The sequence below is a fragment of the Mustela nivalis genome (assembly GCF_964662115.1).
Source record: "Mustela nivalis genome assembly, chromosome: 18".
NCBI classification, from domain to species: domain Eukaryota; kingdom Metazoa; phylum Chordata; class Mammalia; order Carnivora; family Mustelidae; genus Mustela; species Mustela nivalis.
In genome coordinates, this window is record NC_139037.1 from 45,828,143 (window position 1) to 45,854,362 (window position 26,220).

Below are 26,220 nucleotides of genomic sequence, written 5' to 3' on the forward strand. Positions count from 1 at the left end.
AGCCATAGAGACTGAAAGCAGATTGGTGACTGCTGGGGGCTGAGGGGATGGGGGAATGGAGAGTGACTTCTAATGGGTACAGGGTTTTGTTCTTGGGTGCTGAGAATGTTTGGAACTAGATAGTGGTGGTGGTTGTACCACATTGGGAATGAACTCAATGCCACGAAATTATACACTTTAAAACACTTTATTTTATGTTATGTTAATTTCACCATAATTTAAAAATATATTGGGGGTTAGTTGGGCAGGACCGGCTGAAGAATTTGAGTTTGAGAGCCAGGGAGATGGAGTGTGAATCTTGCTCTTCCACTCCTAGCCATACAACCTGGGACAATGGATGCTAGTGCCTGGCCTTTGTTTACTCATCTGTAAGATGGACGCGATCATCACACCCACCCCCATGGAAATACTGGAAGGAAGATTCAAGTGAGATCATGTACGCACAGATCATGGAGCACAAACAGTTGCTAGGAGCGGGTGGTAGTTCTGAGGAAGGGAGTAGTCACTGGAGGAAGCCGTGGCTTGGGAGGTAGAAGGGAGCCATGTCTTCCCTCTTAGCCCCCAGCTTTTATATACGCAGTACATCCAGAACTCTGTTAACAAAGGAGAGAAAACACTTCCAACGAGTCTTTACAAGAGCTGGAGAATGATGGGCTGAGATGAGGTGGCAGAGAGGACTTTCCCAGGACGGTGGCACCAAGGAGGGGATGGTGCTGGCTGGCTGTGGGTCTCTTCGTGGCAGGAAGACCCAGAGAGAGGCAAGGAGCTGTTCTCTGCAGAGGTGGGATACTTCATGATCCTGGGATTCTTTGACTGCCCCCCTCCCTCAGCACCCTTCACGAGACAGAAAGCTGATCTGGTACACAGGGGGCACTTTGCCCACACCGATCTCCCGGGGTGTGAGGTCGATGTCTTCAGGGGCCACAGGGCTGGCCACGGAGAAGTTCTGGAGAATGGTGGTGAAAAAGAGGAATAATTCCATGCGGGCAACGCCTTCACCAAGACAGATGCGCTTCCCTGTGGACACACAAGATCACCAGCTTGGGCACAGAGCCAATGCATGTTTCTTGCCCTCTTACATGGCAAACCCAGACATCTATGGCCATTGCAACAGATGTGTATGGGATTAGCCTTTAACCTGCAATTCAGGGTGTAATTCCTGAGGGTTCCCGGGCCCTCTGAAAGTGCAAACATATAGGCCTTGCACATTTTTTTCCCCCAGGAGAGAGTTCTTTTCTTAGATTTCTAGAGGGTCTAGCAGTCCCCCAGAGAATAAAGACACATTTCTGATTGGATGTGTGTGTATGTGTATCTGTCTGTCTGTCTGCCTCCACTATGTAGGCATGTGCACATTTCTGACATTTTTAAAGTCTTTCATTTCTTTTTTTTTAAAGATTTTTATTTATTTATTTGATAGACAGAGAGAGATCACAAGTAGGCAGAGAGGCAGGCAGAGAGAGAGGGGGAAGGTGCCCCACGTCTTTCATTTCTAATATGGGGAGAAGAGTAACCATCAAATAGGGCTATTGTGAGGTTAAAGAAATGAATATTTGTAGAAATTCCTAGACTAACACTTGGCCTCTGCTAAGGATGCAATAGGTGGTTCTTGCTTTGTGTTTCCTTCTGGGTGTGTGGGGCATGGAGTGTGAGTGTGGTGGGGAATGTGAGGCTGCTGGGGAGCGGGGTGGGGGTGTATCTGGTACTGTGTGTTTCCCTATCTCTGGGTTGTCATCTTTTCTCAGTCTGAGAGCCACCGGCTTCAAGAGTTTGGGGCGGGCGCCTGGGTGGCTCAGTGGGTTAAGCCGCTGCCTTCAGCTCAGGTCATGATCTCAGGGTCCTGGAATCGAGTTCCGCATCGGACTCTCTGCTCAGCGGGGAGCCTGCTTCCTCCTCTCTCTCTCTGCCTGCCTCTCTGCCTACTTGTGATCTCTCTCTGTCAAATAAATAAACAAAATCTTTAAAAAAAAAAAAAAGAGTTTGGGGCAAAAACCAAACTGCACCTAAAACTGTGAGTGGGACTGGTGCTTGTGAGAGGGGTGTCTATGGCTTCCAACAGACTCTCAGAGGCGGGAGAGCTCCCCAGTAGGTTACAGAGCATGGGCTTGATGAGAAATGAGGACACATGGAGTGGAGCCCTCAGGTAGAGACACCGAAAGCCTCGTCCTTCATGTCAGGGCCTGTTTATCTGCAAGCTGGTCACCTTGGAAAGGCCATTCCAGACATTTCCTACACCTGGCATTGGGCCTGCATGGAGGTTTCTGGGGAATATGTCCACATCTTTTTGCACATTAGAAATTAGGAAATACGAACTTAGGAATACCGAGGGCAGAGCTAAAGGCTAGTTCTCCTACACCTGGTTCTTTGACCCAGTTCTCCAGAACAGCCTGGCTCTACTCTCTACTCCCACCCTGTCTTCTTCATCCCTAGGGCTGTCTATTGGGACACCTTTGCATGCTTTTTCGCCATGGCAAAATTGCCTCAGTCTCTTGCTCTGCTTGTATCTTGTCTCCTTCCTCTTTTGCCCACTTTCTTCCATTTTAAACTCCCTGTCTCTGTCCATTTGCATCTGATTCCATCTGAAACACTGTCTCTCTCCCCTTTTCTGTCTCTCTCTCTCCTCTTCCTCGCTCTATTGTCTCATGTTCGCTCTGTCTCTTTCTGTCCCTACGTCCCCTGTTACTGTCTCCCTCTGTCTCTCCTTGTCCCTCTCTCTGTTTCGCACTTACTCCTTCTTTGTCTGTCTGTCTCTGTCCTTCTTGTTCTACATCTCTGTCTTGACTCTAGGGTCCTCCTTTCTCCCAAAGGATGAGGACCCTGGGCATTGGGGTTGTCTCTAGAAGGGGCCAAAAGGTGGAGAATGTGGACAGAGACAATTCAGAGCATGTCAAGAGCCTCTCTGGTTCCCCAGCGCCAGCAGGATAAATCCAAACACCCCCAGCTTTCATGGCCCCCCAGCTGAGCTCTTTACCCTTCTATAATCTTATATAATCTATAATCTATAATCTATAATCTACATTCCAGCTCCCAGGGTTCATCTAGTTTCTCAAATATGCCATCATGTTTCCACCTGCAGGCTTTGACCTTGCTGTTGCCTCTGCCTGGATCACTCTTTCTAGAGGCCAACTGATATTCATCCTTGACGTCTTAGCATAGAGGCCAGGGCTTCAGGGGATGTTTTCCCCAATGTATCATCAAGAGTAGTCAGTCCTTCCTATTTTGTGTTCCCAAAGGCCCTTTTAGAGCACTTACCACAATCACGATTCATCCATTCATCTTGATAATAATCACCACTTCTGTGACCGCTTGCTTTGTGGCAAGCAGCCCTAAGCACGTTGCAAGCACCAACTCATTTCATTAGGGACTATTTTTGTGGCCAGATTATAAGTGCCCATCTTCCCTGCTGGACTGTGAATTTCCCGGGGCAGGAACTGTGTGAATTGTCTGAACGTGAATTGTCCCACGCATTATTTTCAGCCCCCAGCCGAGCACTAAGCTCAGAGCAGTGCTCGACAGATATTTCATACCAAGGTATAAAGAGGTTAAAGTATTTTCCCTGGTCCAGCTCACCAAGATGTGCCTTTAGGATATGATCTTACTTCTTAAGTCCCCTCTAGGGTTGCAGTAAAGATGGAACAGATTAAAGTGGGTAAAGCAACTGACAAATACATACACACACACACACACACACACACACACACACTGATGCTCAGAAAGCAAAGATCTCCCCTTGATTGTCTCAGGGTGGGAGTGGCACTCTGGGGTCTGGGAAAGGGAGTGGAAGTCCAGCTCACCTATGGAGAAGGGGATAAAAGCTTCATTCTTCTTCAATACCCCCTTGGCATCCAGAAAGTGGTCAGGGTTGAAGACATCCGGTTTTTCAAAGTAACGTGGATCATTGAGAGCAGAGTGCAGGATGGGAAATACTTCAGTGCCCTGAGGGAGGGTCACAAGGTCAAAAGATACTGCCATTCCCTTCCTCAGTGCACCCAGTAAAAAAATAAAATAAAATAAAAAGGGGCCCTGGGTGGCTCAGTCATTAAGCATCTGCCTTTGGCTCAGGTCATGAACCCAGTGTCCTGGGATTGAGCCCCACATTGGGCTCCCTGCTCTGTGGGAAGCCTCCCTTCTCCCTTTCCTACTCCCTCTGCTGTGTTCCCTCTCTTGCTGTGTATCTCTCTGTCAAAAAAATAAATAAAATCTTTAAAATAAAATAAAATAAATAAAAATGAGGGTCCTAGTGATAAAACCAAAGCAAACCAAAGCAAAAACAGGTCAAGGGCGGAGATGAGTCACACCGGAGATGACCTCACCTTGGGAATGATGTACCCTCTGAAGCAAGTGTCTTTGGTGACCATATGGGGCACGCCAATTGGGATGAGGTCCCCGAATCTTTGAATCTCATGGATGACGGCATCCGTGTATGGCATTTTGGCTCGGTCATCAAGGGATGGAAGGCGGTGTGGGCCAATCACCTGGTCAATCTCCTTGTGGATTCTCTCTGCACAGATGAGTGGGATCGGGGAACCTCATTTTAAAAAGACCTTCCAGCAGGCACATTGCTTTCTATGGCCCAGCAAGCCAGAGAAAAGGCATAATAAATGGTTAGGTCATTGATACCCCTCAGAGCAAGGAGCCTGGGGAAGAAGGGGAGGGGGAAGCAAGAATTCTCCCCTTTTGAAATCTAATGAATGTTATGAATTCTCCCCACGGGGCACAGATACACACACACACACACACACATACACACACCACAATTTTGCATAGAATTTCAGATTAAGAACTCAAGACTATAAGCCTGCCAAAATTCTCCCTCTACAAGGAGTTGAAAATGAGCTAATAATTACTGTGTGTGTATTAGAGATGACACACAGAGCTAGGTCCTCAGGAATGAAACAGTGGAATAGATCAGCAGACTAACCCATGAAAAGCTGTATAAATAAATGAATACAGAAATCAATCAGCTTATGAGTGGAAAGATCAATGAATGGAAGAACATTAATGAATGTGTGTATGTATGTGTTTATCACTCAATATGTGAATTAATGAATCATTCATCGTTGATTAATAAATGGCCCATAGACAAACCTGATTAACCAGTAAATCACATAAATGGATGGCGGGCTAGATCTATAGAGGAGTAAGTAAATAAATTAATTAACGAAGAAATAGGTAAGTAAAGGAATGGATGGGGGGCGGAGAGATGAGTCTGCCTTTAAGCGACGGGAGGAAACAGTGGGGGAACACGCTGACCCTCCATCATCCTGTGTTCATTCACAGGACTGGCTTCGTTAGGGGCTCATTCAATACGGGCAGTGCCCCTGGTATAAGAAAGGAACACCGGACACAGCCTGCCTCATTCAGGAAGGACTCCAGCCCCAACTCCTGCGGCCCCAAAAGGGGTAAAAAAAAAAAAAAAAAAAAAAAAAAAAAAGCCCTCCACGGGCTGTCCGGCCCCGCCCACCTGTGATGTGGGGGTATTTGAGCATGAGCAGGAATCCATAGCGGAGCGTGGTGCTGGTGGTCTCCGTGCCCGCGAAGAAGAGGGAGAGTGTCGTGAGGATGAGGTTCTGCTGGTGGAACTCGCTGCTGGGGTCAGCCTTCTCCTGAATCCAAGGGGAAGCACAGGGGGAGAGGGGGGGCTTTGCTGCACGCTTGTCCCTGGGGCGCCTTCTCCCCGCTTCTGGGGCTCTCACACGTCTGGTCCAGTTTACTTTTCTGTGCCCTCTGTGCATCCAGTCGGGAATCCCTCCCCCGTCTCTCTGCGCTCTGTCCCGGCTCCAGTGCATTTCCCAACTCTCTGCTGTGTTTGTCTCCCCCTGGCTCCCAGACTTCAGGCCTCTGTAAGTCTTGTTATCTGTTGCAGTCCCTGGGTCAGGCGTCCTGCCTTTCCCCTTTCTCTCCCCCTCTCTGCTCCCGACTTTCTCCTGTTTCCTCTTCCTGTCATTTCCCTCCTGCATCTCCCCTCCCTTTTCCCAATCTCCATCCATACCCTGTGTTGTTCCCTCCTTCTTCCCCATTCCCTTCCTCTCACCTCTCCCTTCTCCTCACCCCCCCATCTTTTCCTCCCTCCCGGCCCTTCCCACTTCCCTCCCCCAAACCCCACTTTGTCCATGCGGATCAGGTAGGCATCGATGAAGTCCTGGGGGGAGCTGGGGTCCAGGGTTTCACGGTGCTTCTCCACGACGCGGCCAATAAAGGCGTTGATTTCCTGCAGGTTGTCGTAGACTTGCCTGTGGGCACCAGGAAAGTACTTCAAGACGTTGTGGAAAAGCTCGAACACCTGTGGGAGAGAAAGGGGCTGTGAGTTCGTTCTGGAGCTGAGCTGTGGGTCCCAGGGAGGGGAGCTTTCCAGGGCCCTAACACCTGGGGTGGAGGAGGGGATCTCCTCTCCCTGTGTCTCTGTCGCCCTCTGTCATCATCTCTCACTCACTGATTCTAGGTTTCCTTTGATCTGTCCGTCTCCCATTTTTCTCCTTCTGCATCTTCCTCATCGTCCTCACATCTTATGAGGTCCCTGCCTCACCTCTCCGACTCTCTCCTTTGTGCCTCGCTTTACTATGTCTTTAATCACCCTGACCTTTTTCCCTTTCTTTCTTTCTTTCTTTCTTTCTTTCTTTCTTTCTTCTTTCTTTCTTTCTTTTTTTCAAGTAACCCCTTCACCCAACGTGAGTCTCTGAACTCACGACCCTGAGATCAAAAGTCCCAGCCTCTACCGATCAACTGAGCCAGCCAGGTGCCCTCTCTGCACCTGTCTTGTCTACTTCAGCCAGCTGATCTCTTTAGCTCAGACATCTCTGACTCTGTGCACTTGCCTCACCTCCCTTGCTGTGCCCAACGTTGAAAACCTGTTGCTTCTGCAAGATGAGCCTACTGACTCCTTAGGACGGACGATATTTATTTTGAAACATATTTCTAGTATCATCTGAGGATTAATGTAACACCTAACTTGTTGCAAATAGTTGCCAAAGAATGTGTGAAAGGAGAGAGTACAACGTAAAATTCTTAATCCTTCTTTCTAGGGATAACAGTAACGCTGGTGAATCTCCTTCCAGAGTTTTCTCTCTGTGATTTTCTGTGGGAGGAGAAAAGAGAAATCACCTGCTGGGCTTCTGGGGGGGGGGGGAGATACTCATCCCTGGCCCCATTCCAGATTTGTGGAGCAGATTCTCTGGTAGGAAAGTCACACGAATTTGTGTGTTTGTGTCCTACACACATATCCAACATATATTCCTTGTTAAAAACCATAAACAGGCAGAGTGCTCTGAGGTTTAATTTTCTTTTTTTCTTTCTTTCTTTCTTTTTTTTTTTTTTAGAGAGGGAGAGAGAAGTGGAGGTGGGGCGGAAGAAGAAGGAGAAAGAGAATCTTAAACAAGCTCCATGCTCTGAGCCAAGCCTGAGCTCCATCTCACAACCCTGAGATTGGGATCTGAGCCGAAATCAAGAGTTGGAAACTTTACCAACTGAGCCACCCAAGTACGCTTTCAGTTTGATTTTTTAAACTTAATATACAACTGGGGTATTTCCAGGTTTGTTGAGAAAGAGAAACGATACTATTTTGTTTTAAAAGTGGAGCATGGGGGGGGCACCTGGGTGGCTCAGGTCATAATCCCAGGGTCCTGGGATTGAGCCCCACATTGGGCTCTCTGCTCAGCGGGGAATCTGCTTCCCCCTCTCTCTCTCTGCCTGACTCTCTGCCTACTTGTGATCTCTGTCAAATAAATAAAATCTTAAAAAAAAAAAAAGTGGAGCATGGGGGTCCCTGGGTGGCTCAGTGGGTTAAGCCTCTGCCTTTAGCTCTGGTCATGATCCTGGGGTCCTGGAATGGAGCCCCACGTCGGTCTCTCTGCTTGATGGGGAGTCTGTTTCCCCTTCTCTCTCTCTGCCTGCCTCTCTCTCTCTGCCTACTTGTGATCTCTGTCAAATAAATGAATAAAATATTTTTTTAAAAAATTAAAAATTAAAAAAAATTAAAGCGGAGCATGTTACTTTATAATCCGGGAGACATTTAAAAAAAAAAAAAAAAAAGGAAGGAGAAGTGGCAAACAAATATCGTTCCTTATTTTCATGTGTCCTTTGAATTGCTTCAAGCAAGGAGTTTGCCCAAGACAGAGGTGAAGGTTTGGAAAAATCAGGGACAAAAGAGGAGAGAGCCTGACAGCCTGACTCATAGTCTGTCCCCCTGTTTCGTCATACTCAGTTTTCCAGTCCCCGTCTCCCGTCCCGCCCTCCAGCTCACAGTGTCCCTGTCCCTTCCGGTTGTCTCTGCCCCCTCTTCCATCTCGAAGCTGCATTGCTGGGCCCCCAAAGCAGATTGCCCCTTTCCCTTGCCCTGGATGCCCACTTCATGCCCACCCTCCCACACCCTCTCCCTGACCTGGCTGGAGAAGGAGCTGATGAGCGAGAAGGACTGGTAGAACAGGTCCAGCAGCCGCAGGAATTCAGGGTCTTTGTAGCCAAAGCGTTTTCCAAAGACAATGGAACAGATGATGTTGGCAGTCATGGAATGGAAGAACAAGGTGGGGTCCTGCAGGGCTCCTAGGAGGAGGAGGAGGCACGGATCACGGGACACAGATTCAAACAGAGGCCTTGGGAACATTTGGCAACTGCCCCATCTCTGCGTGTCTGCCCTCCCTTGCCCAGTGACGGTAAAGAAAGGGGGACAGAACAGCTAACATACACCAGCACTGAGGATGTGCCAGGCCCTATTCCAAGCACATCATGTATTATTTTATTAAATTCCCACCACAACCCTGGGAGGAAAGTACTGTTCTGTTATTATTTCTATCTCACAGACGGACAGAGAGATTGTGTGACTTGATCAGTGTTAACCCAGCTTCTCTTCCCTAGGGTCGGGTTTCAGACCCGGGAAGCCCAGCTCCAGAGGCTTGCTTGCTGTTAGTCCCTCTCTGGTCGTTAAGTCCCAGGGGCAGATTAGAAAGCTTTGCTCTCCCTATCTCTTGTCTGCCACTCCCCCTTCATCTCTTCTCTCTGCCTCCAGGGCTCCTGGTGGGTATCCCGGGGGAATTATTCTGTATTTGCTAGTTGAGGTCTGTCTATATCCTGGCCTCCCTGACCGAGTGTCCAGGAGCGACATGGCATCAGCCTCTCTCTGCAGATCTCACCTGTCCATCTCCTCTTGTCCCCAGCAGATCCTTCCCTGAGCCTGTCTTTCTGTCTAATTTTCTCTGCCTTGGTTTCTTTCTGCCTCTCCCAGGCTCTTCCAGTCTCTCTCCATCTTGGTCCCTCCATCTCTGCCTCTTTCTCCTTCCCTATCTCTCCGTCTGAGTCACTCTGTTTCTTCCCATCTTGGTCCTCTGTCCCTATTCCTCTATTGCTTCCTATGTCTCTGCCTCTCCCTCCCAGCCTCTATTTTGACGTCTCAAAATATCTCTTGTGGAGGGACCCTGTCCTCTTTATGTCCCCTGTCTCTCTTTGCCTTCTTTTGGTTAGTCCTATTTTCATCCTTGATAGATGTAATTAATCCATGAGTTGGTTTCCCTGAATCCAAGTAAATAGCATGCTAATATCTAAGTTTATGCCTTTGAGTTATTCTCGACACTATACACCCCGCATCTCTTCTGGCTCCCTGGGTTCCTCTCCTACTCGTCCCTGTGTGTCCCTCTGTCCAGTGATCTCTCAGGATCATTCTCTAGCTGTACCTCTGTTTCTCTGCCCATGGATACCCTGCGCACTGTGCCTTGCCCGGGACTCACCTTGCGTTTTCCGTAGTTCCTCCACCAGACACTGAGCCTCCTCCTGAATCCGTTCCTCCACACTCCGTTTCCCCATCCCGAAGTCCCTCATAGTGGCCAGAGAGAATCGGCGAAGGGCCTTCCAGCGTTCCCCGTTGGCAAAGACCACACCTGGGGGTGTAAGGAAGGCCTGGGCTGCCGAGGAGACTAGAAGGAGACCCTGGGTCCTTCTGTACCCCCTTATCCTCCCTTCCCGGATTCATCCTCCCCAATTCCCTTCTCCATCCTTCTCCTCCAGGTACCTTCACAGCCCTTACCGTAGCCCTGGAAGACGGGCTCAACTATAGCAATTTTCCCCCGGCCGGAGAAGGCCTCAGCTTGGTCCACCAGGGCCTCTCGTATGGCTTCTATCCCACACAGCATGACCACGGGCCTTGGCCCCAGGTACACCGTGAAGACATCCCCGTATTTCTCCCGGAGCTGTGAAGCATATCCACACCCGGGGTTACTATTAGTCCATTCGCCCCGATGCAGCCCTCCTAGTTGCTAAAGCATAAAGACACATATGTATTGATTGATCCTGCTGCCCCCCAAGACCCTCTGCCCCAAGCTGCCTTTCCCCTTCCCAGAACCCACCAACTAAAGGATTAACCCATGACCCAGCCAGGCTCTGCCTGATCAGCGCCCTAAGCAGTGCAGGTGGTTAAATATCCTTTCCTCCTGCCCCCACCTCTGAGTCCAGCCAGATCTCCCCAGCACTGAAACCGAAGGGTCATTCTTCTTGTGACCTGGTGACATCAACCTGCTATCTGCCTCCTGACTTGATTTCCCTGCAGAGCTACCCGGAATCACCCACTGGGTAGACATGAAGGGAAAACAATGGCTTTGGGATGATTATGAAATCTGAGGAGCCATAAAGTCAGTGAGCCGCCTGCCGAATTGCTAGGTGATATTTACTGAAACCAAACATGGATCTACTCAGTGACTCAACAGCTCCACTCCCAGGCTCACACCCAACAAAAATGTGCTCACGTGTTTGCCAAAATACAAACGGGAACATTCTTGGAAGCTTAGCAACTCAGCTAGAGGATAAGTGTGTAGTGATACAGTCGTGCCGTGGAATACTACGTAGCAATTAAAAAGAAGGGGCTCTACAGCCAGCAGTATAAATGAAAGTCACAGGGTAGTGTTAAGTGAAAGCAACAAGACATGAAAGTGTCCATGGGTCATAATTCTATTTATATATTTATTTATGTGTTTGTTTATTTATGTTAGAGCCTGAGGGTGCAAGCAGGAGGGAGTGGAGTTGAGGAGGAGGGGAAGGGGGTGTAGAGGGAGAGATGTAATCTTAATTAAACTCCACACCCGGTGGGGAACCCAATCCAGGGCTCTATTTTACAACCTTGAGATCATGACCTGAGCCAAAATCAAGAGTCCAACGCCCTAAAGACTGAGCCACCCAGGCACCCTGGTCATAATTCTGTTTATATGAAGTCAGGATAGTGGGAGGGTGGTGACTGGGAGGGGACTGGAAGTGGGTTTCTGGGGACAGAATGTGTTGTTACTTATCTGTACGTCAATTATATGAGTATGTTCCTTTGAAAGAATGCACTGAGCTGAGTACAGGGTTTGTGCCCTTTTGGGGTGAAGTTAAACCTCAATAAAAGCTGACTTAAAATCATAAAACAGGTTAGGGGTGCCCTGGGTGGCTCAGTCAGTTAAGGGTCCCACTCTTGATTTCAGCTCGGGTCATGATATGACATCATTGTGAGATCGAGCCCCAAATCAGCTCCCTTTTAAGATTCTTTCTCTCCCTCTCCCTCTGCCCCTCGCCATGTTAGCTCTCTCTCTCTCTCTCTCTCTCTCTCAAACAAATAAATAAAAGCTTTTAAGAAATCACAAAAAGAGGGACGCCTGGGTGACTCAGTTGGTTAAGCAGCTGCCTTCGGCTCAGGTCATGATCCCAGCATCCTGGGATCGAGTCCCGCATCAGGCTCCTTGCTCGGCAGGGAGCCTGCTTCTGCCTCTGCCTGCCATTCTGTCTGCCTGTGCTTGCTCTCTCGCCCTCTCTCTCTGATAAATAAATAAATTAATTAAAAAAAAAAAAGAAATCACAAAAAGAGTAAGTTTACTGCAAAATCTCTCACACTGCTCTGCAAAGCCTCCTTACCAGTATCCCTATTCTCATTCCCATTTTGCTACAATCCGGATCACCACCCACCCCACCCTACCCTGAAGCCAGAATAATCCCATGAAAATGTAAATTAGTTAATACCCCTAACTGCTCCAAATCCTCCAGAGTTCCCACTGTGCTGAGACTAAGATCTGAATTCTCCACCATGGCCCCAGGACCCCTCCGCTTGTCCTCCCCGGATCCTCTCAGATCCAGTCTCCATGTGGTCCTGCAGACAGGCTGGGCTTGCTCCTGCCTCTCGCTGGTGCCTTCCTCCTGCATCTTTCAGGGTCCCTGCTCACAAAACGAGACGGACTGAGCCTCTACTTCACTGTTCAATCGAAAGTAGCTCCATCGCTCTCTAAAATAGCACCCCACTTTCTTTTACTCATAGCTTGTCTACCTCACACCTCCTTATTTGTTGGTCTCGTATGCCCTGTCCAAAGTCACATCATCAATGCCTAGAATATTCCCAGCCACCCAGTTCTCAACAATGTTATGAAACACACGCTCTTATCACCATCTCACTTTCAGAGGAAAGAACTGAGACCCAATGAGTCATAGGTGAATCTAGAACACAAAATCCACCTCTGTCTGACTCCAGAACGATCTGGGAGCCGGGCCACCCTTGGCAAGCTGTACCATCATGACTCCCCACTAGCCCGTTCTCTCCCTTCCTACCTCCAAATATGATACAAGAAGGGAGGACCATGGAAGAACTGTAGGGGGTTCAGAACACTGAAAATCATATGCAAAAATATTTGTGAACTTTTGAAGGAGATAGAGCCTAGAGCTTAACTAAATTGTCAAAGGATTTTGTCATCCCCAGATTGCTGGCCATTCAGCCCAAGAGGCCGTTGGAGATGAAGGCATTCCATGCTAGAGCTCAGTGTTCCCTCTGTGCCATCTCAGATGTGTGACTGCAGACAAGTGTCCTCACAGTCCATACCTCGAGGATGGGAGAGCCCACAGCAATGCCAATAAATTCTAGCCTCACAATTCTAAGCGAGACATCAAGTCTGGGAGTTTACGGGAAAGCACCGTGCCCTTGTGATGCAATGAAACTACATACTATGTAGAAAACAGTGAGAACTACATAATATGTAAAGGTGGGAAAATCCTCTTTAGTAAAAGCAAAGGGATGGCAGGCCAAGATTCAGGAGTGTGGTCGCCATGGTGTGAGGAGCGGACAGAGGAGCACAGGGGGTTCAGAACACTGAAAAGACACTGTGGATTTCCACAGCTGGAAGTTACTGTTGGTCATTCAGTTCCTCTGTTGGGAAGTGGGTTCGTGGGTGTGAACAACATTATTAATAAATGAATGGATTATCAGACTAGAAACCATGCCTGGAAAGCAGTGATCCAGACCCTGGTAAATACTCCCACATTAGCTATTACGGCTCATTCAAGGTCATTATTGCTGCACTCCATGCCTGACCTCCTGGACTCTTTGCCCCTCCTCCTCCAGACACCGACCCCAACCTGGACCAGACTTTGACCTCTTCTGTTGGCAGAGGAGATATCTATTTGATGGGTGACACCACCCCCTTCTCTCTTCCAGGGCCTGGCAGGCACCCAGAGACTCCACCGAGGGGTGGCAGAAGCATGAAATTCTACACCATGGCTCGCACCCAGACACTGCTTCAAACCCCCTTGCCCGCTCCAGGGGCCGTACCCACACACTTCAACTGAGCAGGGACGTCCGACTCTCTGACCACCGTCCAGCATGCTGCACCCCCATGCCCCTTCCTCCCTCCACCCCCAAACCTGAAAGGATGCCTTCATGCCTTCAGGTGAGTGATCCCCCAGCACAGAGACAGGAACCGGCCCTTGGACCCCATCCAATCTCCATCTCACCCTGAGGAAGGATTTGAGTAAGCCATTCCTGTCCATCTGAAGAACATTCCCCAAGAAGGGCAGAGGACGGGGACCCGGTGGGAGGCGGCCATAGGCCTTCGGGTGGCCACTGGTCAGCAGAACCAAGAGTCCAGTGAGGAGAGCAAGGAGGAGAAGGACGCTGAGCTCCATGACTGGGTCCAGCTGCCTTCCTCCCGACTGCCGCCCAGAGCGCAGCCTTTTATCTCGAGCCTGCCTCCCCACCACGTTATGTAACTTCATCCCCTCCCCGCCTCTCCTCTCATCACGGCCAAGAACTTGAAAGAAAGAGCGGTACTAACAGACCCATATTTCCTGCTTGGGCAACCCCATGGGTCTGCGGAGATGATGTGGTTGCGATTCCAAAGTTCTCAAGAGTGTGTGTGTGGCCGGCATGTTGTATTTGTCTCACAGGCACGGTGGGCGTGCCCTGTCCCCCTGTGTGCATGCGCCAGCATCACTCCCCCATGCCTCCTTGCACCTGTGGGCATGTGTAATTTTGTATGTGAAGCACTGTTTGCATTGACGGGAACGTGCTGATGTGTTTCCATGTATGAATCTGCCTGGGGTCGTGGTCATATCTCTGTGTGTGAGTGGGCTTATGTGTATTTATGTGGCTTCATACGTGAGTGTGTGTTTACCTTTGGGTGGTGATGGCAGTGTGTGTCCCTGTGTGTGAGTCCGTGTGTACCCACGTGTTTGTGCGTCCCCCCCGTCCCTGTCTCTGGGGGCCTTCCAGGGTTCCGAGTTCACCTGCCACCCTCCATCCTTCACCTTCCCTCGGTGACTGTCACAGATGGGAGCAATGGGGCAACAGGATGGGGGGGCACAGAACTGGGGAGACTCAGAGGTACAGAGAGACAGAGACTGAGGCCCTGCAGGTGCAAGGTTCAGAGTCCCCTGCCATCCACCGGCTCTCTAATGGCTCTGAGCAGAGCCAGGCTCTTCTCTTTGGAACCCCGGCTCTGCCTTCACATGGCAGGATGTTTCTCTGACCCTCTCTTTGTGACTGTCTCTCTCTTGCTCTCTCTCTCTCTCTCTCTGTCTTGGTGTCTCTGTTTCTACCTTTAGACCCTGAGCTCCAGGAGCACAGAGACTGGTCCATTTTGGTTGACGTTCCCTGAGCTCCTGTCAGTCTCCATCATCATTTTGGATGTCTGGCAGGCTTGGTCCCGTATTTGCTCAGTGTGTGAATGAACGTAACCACATCCACTGGTTGTGTCCTAGGCCTGGCTTTCCACTTGTCTCTGTCTCTCTTTTTCAAGAGGAAATGGGGCCGGGGGGACACCTGGGTGGCTCAGTCGGTTAAGCGTCTGACTCTTGATTTCACCTCGGGTCATAATCTCAGGATCTGAGATAGTGCTGTGCTAAGCAGGGGATCTGCATGAGATTTTTCTTTCCCTCTGCCCCTCCCCACTGTGCATGTGCTCTCTCTCAACCTAAAATAAATGAGTAAATCTTCAAAAGGGAATGGGGGGAGATGAGGCAGCAACTGTCTTGCGATGTTGGGTAAACCCTTTGCAGGACCCAGGACCCTGACCCTAGCAGTTGACTCATACCCCTCTGACCTAGGAGAAAAGGACTGATAGTCCTGAAATCTTGAATTCAGGGGTGGAACCTGAACTTTTCTTACCTGGGAGAGGTGCCACCATGGACTTTCCTGACCCAAGTCCTGCCTCCTGCTGTACCCTGTGGCCTCGTCCTGAGCCTGGGCCTCATTCCAGCTCCAGAGAATACAGACAGGGACCCATGAAGTGCTTTACACCGAGTAACTCACTCACTCCTCACCCTTTGAGGTAAGTACGGCTGTCATCCTTACTTTATAGATGGAGAGAGCAAGGCACAGAGAGGTTTAGAGTGTTACCCAAAGTCACACAGCAGGTTGGAGCTGCATTGCTCAGTATGGTACCCACTTGCCATAGGCAACTATAAAGCACTCAAAATATGCCCAGGAGAAAATGTGAAAAATAATTTTAAGTAGAAACTGGTAGTTCAGTTCTTGGAGAACTTCTAAGTAATTTGGAACAACTTGGGTACGTGAATCCACTTTTTCAGTTACAAATCTCATGAAATCTAAACGCAGATCAAGTATTTCCAAAGAGAAGTCAGAGTCTCAACAAAGACGTCCATAAATGGAAAGTATACATCAGATTACAAAGACTTATAATGAGAAGAAGGTATGCCAAGAGGCAGAGGCAAGACAGGGAGAAACCAAGAAATAGAGGAGGACGATAACATGGGGTTAGAGGCAGAGAAAGGGAGGGGACAAAAGAGACAGCGAGAGAGCAGAAGAGCGGGAGAGAGGCAGAGATGCAAAGACACTAGGAGAGGGTCTGTGGGGGATGCAAGCAGACCTGGGTAGGTGAAAAGAGCTGGTTTTCATATGTGAAAGTATGCTTACTTTTTTTTCATTTTTAATAGTTTTCCCCAGGTATAATTGACATCCAGTAAGCTACATGTAAAGTACAATTTGGTCTTGAAACATGGCGCACCTGTGAAACCATCATCACAAACGAGATGATGAACGTAACAATCACCTGAAAGTTTTCTCACGATCTTTTGTAACGCCTCCCTTCCCATTTTTAATCCCTTCCCCTGGCAACCACTGGTTTGTTGTCACTAGAGATTAGCTTGCACTTCCTCAATTTTATGTGAAGTCATGGGGTATGCACTATTTTTTTTTTTTTTTTTGCCTGTCTTCTTTCTACTCTGTATCATTATTTTGAAGTTTGGGGTTAGCTGAATAGTGGCCTCCCAAATATGTCCTTGTCCTAATCCCCCTAACCTGTGAATGCTACCTGAATGGTAGAAGGCATTTTGGAGATGGGATTAAAATAAGGACCGGGTCTGGACGCCTGGGTGGCTCAGTTGGTTAAGCAGCTGCCTTCAACTCAGGTCATGATCCCAGCGTCCTGGGATCCAGTCCCACATCGAGCTCCTTGCTCTGCAGGGAGCCTGCTTCTCCCTCTGACTCTGCCTGCCACTCTATCTGCTTCTGCTCACGCTCGCTCTACCTCTCTCTCTGACAAATAAATAAATAAAAATAAAATCTTTAAAAAAAAAAAAAATAAGGACCGGGTCATATGGGGAGTAGGCCCATGACATCATCCCTTAGCCAGTTACACAGAGGACAAGTACATGAGCTCCCTAGTCATCATCACTCATCATTCACCATCAGGGAAATGCCAGTCAAAACCACAATGACATTATCACCTCACACCTGTTAGGATGGGTGTTATGACAAAGACAAGAAACCGGGGCCCCTGCCCATCTCAGTCGGTGAAGCATGTGACTCTTGATCTCAGGGTTGTGAATCTGAGTCTCACGTTGGGTATAGAAATTACTTAAAAAAAAAAAAAAAAAAGACAAGAAACAACAAGTGCCAGTGAGGATGTGGGGAAAAGGGAATCCTTGTGTACCATTGGTGAGGACGTAAGTTGGTGCAGCCAGCATGGAGAACAGTATGGATGTGCCTCCAATAATTAAAAATAGAACTACCTGGAACAGGAGTTTGCTCTGTCCACCCCACACATTGACCTGGTATTGTAGTACTTCCAGGAATGGTGTGCCTCCTCAGGGGCAATAGTAACGGGGCAAAAAGCAAAAGGAAAAAAAAAGTACTACCATAGGATCCAACTTCTGGGTACTTATTTGAAGAAAATGAAAATATAGGGCTCCCAGGTGGCTCAGTGGGTTGAGCCACTGCCTTCGGCTCAAGTCATGATCTCGGAGTCCTGGGATCGAGTCCCACATCGGGCTCTCTGCTCAGCGGGGAGCCTGCTTCCCCCTCTCTCTCTTTGCCTGCCTCTCTGCCTACTTGTGATCTCTCTCTGTCAAATAAATAAATAAAATCTTTAAAAAAAAAAGAAAATGAAAATATTAACTCCAGATGATATCTAAACACACACACACACACATACACACACACCATTTATTGCAGCATTATCTACAATAGCCGAAGCATGGACACAATAAGTACTCTGCGGTCGTACATATTTATAGGTGTCCAATAAATGTTACTCAGGTCAAACTGGCTGATAGAGTGCTGTTCACCGCTACTATATCCTGGCTGAGTTTCCACCCACTTGTTCTATACGTTATTAAAAGAGGGGTAACCAACTCTCTGAGAGTAACTGGAATTTATCTATGCCCCCTTGCAGTTTGTTTGTTTTTGCTTAATGTATTTTGAAGCTCAGTTATGAAGTGCATATACCTTTGTGCTTCTGAGTCACCCACATGCACAGGAGCGAGGCAAGATCAATGCTGTATCTGGGTCTGAAAGTCAAAACTGCCAGGGCCAGCTCTGCACGGTATCCCTCTAATCCAGGAGGAGGGGACTGACAATCCTGATACCTTGAATTCAGGGGTGGAGCCTGTACTTTCTTAACCTTGGAGAGGTGCCATCATGAACTTTCCTGACCGGAGGTCCTAGCTCCTGCTGTGCTGTGTGATCTAGCACTGGGCCTGAGATCTCATTTCAGCCCCAGGAGTCATGGATAGGGAGGCGTGAAGTGCTTCACACAGACTAACTCACTGAATCCTCACCACCCTCTCGGGTAGGTTTTGCTGTTATCCCCATTTTATGGATGGGGAGAGTGAAACCCAGGAGGTTAAGACCATGCCCAAGGTAACACAGCACTCTAGAAGTAGCATCAGGTGTCAAATCCCATCTCATTCCAGAACATGCTATCCAACCACTTCCCTCTACTGCCTTTCTGAGAAAGACGCAGAGACACAGAGACACAGAGAGAAATAGCAGACGTGAGAGCCGGAAGACGCATCATCCTCTCCAGGTCTAGGACTCTCATGGACACACTCTAGGAAGTGCTCAGATGATAGAATAAAGCACTAATTTTTAAAGTCAGGCAGACTTAGTCTCAAACCTCAGCTTCGCTCTTACTTGCCATGCCAAAGACACCTAGGCTTAGAGAGAAGTCCCATGCCCAGTCACCAAGCTGGGAAGTGACAGAGCTGGGATTCAGAGACCACAGTCCCCCCACCCTCTCACCACCTGCTGCTTCTCAGGTCAACTAGACCAGGCAGCTTTGGGCCATCAGTGCCAAAGGTACACTTCTGGGGGCTCTCCTGGGTGGGCAGCTGTAAACATCTGGACCAGCCCCTCCCGCAGGGTTCCATGATGTTCCTGCTGCTCCACTCTGCCCTCTGGGATTAGGCCCAGGACTCCCTCCTTTCCCTTCAAGCCCTAGAGGTTCCCAGGCCTAGGGGTGGTGGGGCTGCTGTGTGGCTCCTGGGAAGATACCTTCCCTCTCGTTATCATAAGCAAGTTGTTCGGAAGGCAGATGCTACAGGCCAGGCCCGGTTATGGAAGGCAGATACAACTGTGGATTTTTACCAGTCCTGTGAGAAACATCCAAAAAAAAAAAAAAAAAAAAAAAAAAAACACACTTTAAAAGTTTTTCCATTTGCTAAAAACAAAAACTTTTTAAAAAGTAAGCCTAATCCTCCAAGTTCTAGAGAAAACAAATGGCACATTTAATCCAAAATAACAAATAGCTTTCAAATGATCACCTCTATTACAGCTAGCTGAGAAGCTATGAACACACTGGCTAATATTTTTATTTTATTTTATTTTATTTTTTTTTATTTTTAAAAGATTTTATTTATTTATTTATTTGACAGAGAGAGATCACAAGTAGACAGAGAGGCAGGCAGAGAGAGAGGGAGGGAAGCAGGCTCCCTGCCGAGCAGAGAGCCCGATGCGGGCCTCGATCCCAGGACCCTGAGATCATGACCTGAGCCGAAGGCAGCGGCTTAACCCACTGAGCCACCCAGGCGCCCTAATATTTTTATTTAAATGAGTTTTTAAGTGTTTATAAGGCAAACACCTGCTAAGAAATACATCAAGTAGAGCAAGAACATAAAAGGGAAGGAAAGTCCTCCTCCTTGATTCTGTCCTATTCCCTAAATTCCAAGTCCTACAACCTACCAATAAGCACAGTTAATGGCTTCTTGTGTATCCTTCTAGAATTTTCCTAAGCAAATGCAAGCATAAATACAAAAATACATGTGTTTTTGTTTTGTTTAAAGATTTTATTTATTTATTTGACAGACAGAGATCACAAGTAGGAAGAGAGGCAGGCGGGGTTGGGGGGGAACAGGCTCCCATCTGAGCAGAAAGCCTGATGTAGGACTCGATCCCAGGACCCTGAGACCATGACCTGAGCTGAAGGCAGAAGCTCAACCCAGTGAGCCACCCAGGTGCCCTGAAAATACGTGTTTTACAAATATTCATTCAACCACTCATCTTGGACATTGTACCATGGCAGTGCATAGAGTTCTGACCCATTCTTAACCACTGAAGGCCTTCTACTGTGAATGAACCATAATGTATCCATTCATTCCCCTGGTTATGGGTATGTGATTGTTTCCCATTTCCACCTGGTCCAGTGTACCTCCTTCTGCTTGGGACTTGGGTCACAACTGGGAGTATTACTGAAGGAGCAAAGGCTAGGATATCTGGGTCATAACCCTCGGCTGAAGAAGCCACTGCCTCCTTATACGGACCACTATTGAAAGAAAAAGGTCTCAGACCCAAGTATGATCTAAAGCAGTAGCCGCGAATCCATAGTATCCCATCTGACTTTGTAGCATATTTGAAATGCAACTGAGTCTGTCTGCGGTCTTTGGAAGCCACAGCACTTCAACTGTGATCACTCTTGGAAGACACCGGAAGTGCCACTGGTGGGCTCCTCCTTGGAAGGAGGCATGGCTTCATTTCTCAGACAGAGCTCTCCACCTGCACTCACAGCTAGACAGGAGAAGGTGGCCTCCTGGCTTAGGGGAAACGAAGGTATATGTTCAAGAAGGAAATCGGGAAGGATTTCGCAGAGGGGCACCCAGGTTGCTCAGTCGGTTAAGCGCCGGACTTTGGGTTTTGGCTCAGGTTGTGATCTCAGGGTCGTGGGATGGAACCCCACCTTGGGCTCCTCACTCCTCATTCAGTGGGAAGCCTGCTTAAGATCCATGCTCTCCCTCCCTCTGCTCTTCTCCCCACAACTCTCTCTCTCAAATAAATAAATCTTTAAAAAAACAGAAGGTCGTATTTTTTTTTATTTATTCATTGACAGAGAGAGAGATCACAAGTAGGGAGAGAGGCAGGCAGAGATGGGGGAAGCAGGCTCCCCGCTGAGCAGACAGCTTGATGCGGGGCTCGATTCCAGGACCCTAAGATCATGACCTGAGCCAAAGGCAGAGGCTTTAACCCACTGAGCCACCCAGGCGCCCCCAGAAGGTTGTATTTTTAAGCAATCTTTACACCCAACATGGGGCTCAAACTCATAACCCCAAGGTCATGTTCCACTGACTGAGCGGGCCAGCTGTCCCCTGGCTTAATTATTAATGATATCTCCTTGGCTCTCAAAACAATCCTGGTGCAGACAATAAATTATATGGCCTCGGATTTAAATGTACTTTGATTTTACAGCCCAGTTATCTGGGGGAAACGTTGCATTTAGGGGCTAGAAGAGTAAATAGTTAACATCATACATAGGTTGAACCATGGGCTTCTTCGAACAACCAAAATAGGGGGCTTTTATTAACCACTTACTCTGGGCCAGGCAGTGTTAATATTTTACAGTTATTAATTCAATCCTTCCACAGCTTCAAGAGGTGAACACTGCTATCTCCATTTTGCAGTTGAGGGAACTGAGGCACAGAGATTACTCTCTGGCAAGTGGGGAAGCCAGGACTTGAAATGCCCTGCTATTCTCTGTCCATCCCGGCTGATCAATAATCAGTGTTGCGGTTGGACTGGCTCTGGTGGGTTTAATTAGGATTGCAAGATGCCTTTCAGCAGTAACCATGAGGAAACTTTGGAAAAAAAAAATAATAAATGTATTGCTTACAGGACCTGGGAATTACACAGCACACCTGAGGCCATAGAGCGAGGTTGCAAGAAGAGGGAATCCATAGGCCTAGGGTTCTGCTTTTATTGGGGATTCTAAGAGTGGTGGCCTAGGGTTTTGTGAGTTCAGTCTTTATTGGATGAATTTAGAGCAGAAAATTAAAGCATAGGAAGAGAAAAAAACCAAGTGGCCCAAATGACCAATTATCATAATCAACCAAGATCTCTAAAACCAGGGTGCCTGAGTAGGGGAAGGTGGCCTAACTCTAGGCATGCAGCTGGCACTGTGCTTATTTGAGAGAGACATTGAAGTGGGTGACTCAGAAATGAAATCTTTTGTCAAGCAGTTGCATTATGAAAAGGAAAAGAGGGCACCTGAGTAGCTCAGTCAATTGGGTGTCTGCCTTCCGCTCAGGTCATGATCCCGGGTTCCTGGAATTAAGTCCCGCATTAGGCTCCCTGCTCAGTGGAGAGGCCTGCTTCTCTCTCTCCTTCGGCCCCTCCCCCACTGATGCTCACTCAGTCTCTCTCTCTCTCTCTTTCTCTCTCCCGTAAATAAATAAATAATTTTAAAAATAAAATAAAAGTCTCTGGAGGCTAAGAAGCCAAGCCAAGGGCTCATCATAACTTGTCTGCAATACCTATCCATTTGGGTGAATTTCTCTCTTCTTGAGATCCCCCAAATATCCTGAAGCTCCTGGGCTGACCAAGAAGTGATCTTCCTTAGGTTCTGGGAAACCTGTAAGCAAAGTACCCGCCTATTTTTCCAAGGGGCTTTGTTGGCTCCTTAGTTCCTTAAGACTGTTTGGTCCTGGGGCGCCTGGGTGGCTCAGGGCGTTAAAGCCTCTGCCTTTAGCTTGGGTCATGATCCCAGGGTTCTGGGATCGAGCCCCGAATTGGGCTCTCTGCTCAGCTGGGAGCCTGCTTCTCTTCCTCTCTCTGCTTGCCTCTCTGCCTGCTTGTGATCTCTGTCAAATAAATAAATAAAACCTTAAAAAAAAAAAGACTGTCTGGTCCTATCTGAGTCTATGCATTTGTGTCTCAAATAGACATTCCAGCAAAGCTTTGGTAATATAACCAATGTTTCCAACTGTGTCCTGTTACAAGAAGAGATTCTTAACTTAGGTAAATTCTTAACTTAGGTAAATAACTATATTGCCATAAAAATAAAATACTCGGGACACCTGGGTGGCTCAGCGGCCTAAGCCTCTGCCTTTGGCTCAGGTCATGATCCCAGGGTCCTGGGATTGAGCCTCGCATCAGGCTTCCTCCTCTCTCTCTGCCTGCCTCTCTGCCTACTTGTGATCTCTCTCTCTGTCAAATAAATAAATAAAATATTTAAAAAATAAAAATAAAATAAAATGCTCATGGAGGGTTTCCAAATTCTATCTCATCTTTGTTCCCAAAAGTATACTTTACCAAATCGCTGAGGTCATAGTTAGCTTAAGAGGAAAAGGGTCCTTAAATCTGGAAAACAAAAGAATAAAGAACCAGCAATTTTTCAAAATGTCATAAAATATTGTAATCATCCTCATCACTCCATCCAGTCCTATAGAGTTAATTCTTTTCTTTTAAAGATTTTATTTATTTATTTGACAGACAGAGATCACAAGTAGGCAGAAAGGCAGGCAGAGAGAGAGGAGGAAGCAGGCTTCCCGCTGAGCAGAGAGCCCAATGTGGGGCTCAGTCCCAGAACCCTGAGATCATGACCTGAGCCAAAGGCAGAGGCTTAACCCACTGAGCCACCCAGGCACCCGTAATTCTTTTTTTTTTAAGATTTTATTTATTTATCTGACAGCGAGAGAGGAAACACAAGCAGGGGGAGTGGGAGAGGGAGAAGCAGGGTTTCCACTGAGCAGGGAGCCCAATGTGGGGCTCCATCCCAGGATGCTGGGATTATGACCTAAACTGAAGACAGTTGCCCAACGACAGAGCCACCCAGGCGTCCCTAAACCAACAAACTTAAACTAGCTTTTATTCACTGAAGAATATCCCAGAGTGCATGAACTTGAAAAACATTTAGGTTATTTCTATATTTCTGAGTTTTAGGAATACTTAACTCATAAGTGCTTATCTTTAAGCCAATTAAACAGCACTCTTTTACAAATTAATATTGGCAGGGCACCTGGTTGTCTCAGTTGATTAAGCATTCAACTCTTGATTTCTGCTCAGGTCATGATCCCAGGGTCGTGAGATTAAGCCCTATATCAGATTCTGCACTGGGCATGGAGCCTGCCTCAGAGTCTCTCTTTCCCATTCCTTCTGTTCCTCCCCACCCCTCTTTCTTTCACTCCCTCTCCAAAATAATAATAATAATAATAATAATAATAATAATAATAATAATATTGGCAATACCATCAGAGGTAGAGAAAAAACCTTATACACAACATACATTCATACAGATATGTGCAGATAGACACAGAGATTACAGCTTTCATTACAAAATTTCAGCCACAAATCAGGTACAATAGAAAACTCACTAGTTTGTTAATTATAGTTGAATCCACATTGTGTCCGGCAAACAAGAAATTAAGGCTATCCACTTCAATAGGCTAAAGCTTTTTACTAGTATTTGTGTGGAAGACTTTTAAGATTTGCATTTGTTTTTGACAAGCAATCTTAAGGAAGCTGTGGACTAGATTTTGGTCAAGAGTTTTTTTTAAGATTTGTTTTTAATTGGGGCGCCTGGATGGCTCAGTGGGTTAAAGTCTCTGCTTTTGGCTCACATCATGATCATGATCCCAGGGTCCTGGGATCAAGCCCCGCATCTGGCTCTCTGCACAGTGGGGAGTCTGCTTCCCCCCCCACCCCCTGCCACCTCTCTGCCTACTTGTGATCTCTCTCTGTCAAATAAATAAACAAAATCTTTAAAAAATAAAATTTGTTTTTAATTAATTTGGGAGAGAGCTCTCGTGCATGAGTAGGGGGTGGGGAGGGGCAGAGGGAGAGGGAGAAGCAGACTCCCCACCGAGCAGGGAGTCTGATCCCAGGACCCTGAGATTATGACCAGAGCCAAAGGCAGATGTTTAACCGACTGAGCCACCCGGGTGTCCCAGTGTAAGAGAGTTTTTACAGCAGTGTGCATTTTAAAAGTCCTCTTTTCCTCTTTTTTTCTTTCCTTCTGCCTCAGGCCCCATTGTGGGCAGAATTTTAGACACCTCCTAGCATGCTTACATTTCAAAGACTCAGTAAGATGTCAGATCTTCAAGGGAACTAGAGAAAGAATGCACATTTCCTCCTAGGAAATTAGGGCCTTTGGGATGGCTTTGGCAGTCCACCCCCCTCAAAAAAATGTAGTAGTGCAGCCCTGTAATTAGGGGGAGCCCTCTGTAAAAATAATTCTCTGGACTCAGTGTCAAGTGGTGCCCCTTCAGGGCTAGAAATGAAGAAGTCTCTGGGGTCACTACAGTCATGGGAATGACAGACCCCTAGACCAGGCCCTTTGTTGCACCCAGGAGTTGGGCCTTGCCTTAATGTTTTCCATTCACTGTGAGCCTTAGCAGTGGTCACTGCCATGGCAGGATAGGCATGGTGCCAGGCAGTGAACTGGGCATGGAGCCTGCTGGGCATGGAGAGGGAGGACCCCAGCACCAATATCAGTGGTTCTGGGAGCCTTTGCCTGCCCTTTCCCCTTTCCTTCTCACTAGAGGCATCTGTAACCTGTCAGCTTTTCCAAGTGGCAGAAATGCCATTTCTTAGTTCTGCCCCATTCAGAGGAAAGCCAAGGGAACTCAGCATGTGTGGTATATCAGAGAAAATGAGCACGTGGCCTGGATGGATCTTTAAAAAAGTTATGGCTTTTTTTTTAATGTTATGTTAGTCACTATACAGTACATTATTGTTTGCGATGTAGTGTTCCATGATTAATTGTTTGCGTATAACACCCAGTGCTCCATTGCAATCCGTGCCCTCCTTAATCCCCATCACCAGGCTCACCCAACCGCCCACCCCACCCCCTCGCTTCTGAAACCCTCCATTTGTTTCCCGGAGTCCATAAACTCTCATGGGTCATCTCCCATTCTGATTTCTCCTCCTTCATTTTCCCTTCCCCTAATGTCTTCTATGCTATTCCTTATGTTCCACAAGTAAATGAAGCCATATGATAATTGACTTTCTCTACTTGATTTATTTCATTCAGCACCATCCCCTCAAGTCCCATCTATGTTGATGCAAAAGCTGGGTATTCATCTTTTCTGATGGCTGCGTAATATTCCATTGTGTATATGGACCACATCTTCATTATCCATTCATCTGTTGAAGGGCATCTTGGCTCTTTCCACAATTTAACTATTGTAGACATTGCTGTTATGAAATTGGGGTGCATGTGCCCCTTCTTTCACATCTGTATCTTGTATTAATTCTTATGTGTATTAATTTTGAAGGAGGTACAGTTAACGTTTCAGTTTTACTGATGTCAAAAACTAATGCTCAGGGGCACCTGGGAGGCTCAGTCAGTTAGGCGTCTGCCTTCAGCTCAGGTCTTGATCTCTGGGTCCTGGGATCAAACCCCACATCAGGCTCCCTGCTCAGTAGGGAGTCTGTTTCTCCCTCTGCCCCTCACCCTGCTCCTTCTCTCCTTCATATAAATAAAATCCTTTTTAAAAAAGATTTACTGG

At 47.6% G+C, this 26,220-nt stretch overlaps 1 protein-coding gene and 1 long non-coding RNA gene across 4 annotated transcripts; one reads left to right on the forward strand and one right to left on the reverse strand.

The window, feature by feature from the left end:
- Nucleotides 1-171: 171 nt before the first annotated feature.
- Nucleotides 172-14,113, reverse strand: LOC309852543 (cytochrome P450 2B11). 3 transcript variants are annotated; one of them, XM_082709359.1, is made up of 9 exons: nucleotides 13,723-14,113; nucleotides 10,010-10,172; nucleotides 9,714-9,863; nucleotides 8,375-8,535; nucleotides 6,104-6,280; nucleotides 5,462-5,603; nucleotides 4,311-4,498; nucleotides 3,792-3,933; nucleotides 172-1,017 (listed from the first exon to the last, which is right to left on the reverse strand). In XM_082709359.1, the coding sequence occupies exons 1-9, from the start codon at nucleotides 13,981-13,983 to the stop codon at nucleotides 827-829; spliced, it is 1,575 nt and encodes a 524-aa protein (XP_082565485.1). In that variant the 5' UTR covers nucleotides 13,984-14,113; the 3' UTR covers nucleotides 172-826. The 3 variants fall into 3 exon arrangements, with proteins under 3 accessions (XP_082565485.1, XP_082565484.1, XP_082565486.1); XM_082709358.1 differs by lacking the exon at nucleotides 13,723-14,113 and adding an exon at nucleotides 11,968-12,175; XM_082709360.1 differs by lacking the exons at nucleotides 3,792-3,933; nucleotides 4,311-4,498 and having other exon boundaries at nucleotides 13,723-13,950.
- LOC309852566 lies at nucleotides 13,498-16,808 on the forward strand. Its single transcript, XR_014305243.1, has 3 exons — nucleotides 13,498-13,658; nucleotides 15,350-15,536; nucleotides 16,162-16,808. It is a non-coding gene; the product is annotated as an uncharacterized lncRNA (long non-coding RNA).
- The last annotated feature ends 9,412 nt before the right edge of the window (nucleotides 16,809-26,220 follow it).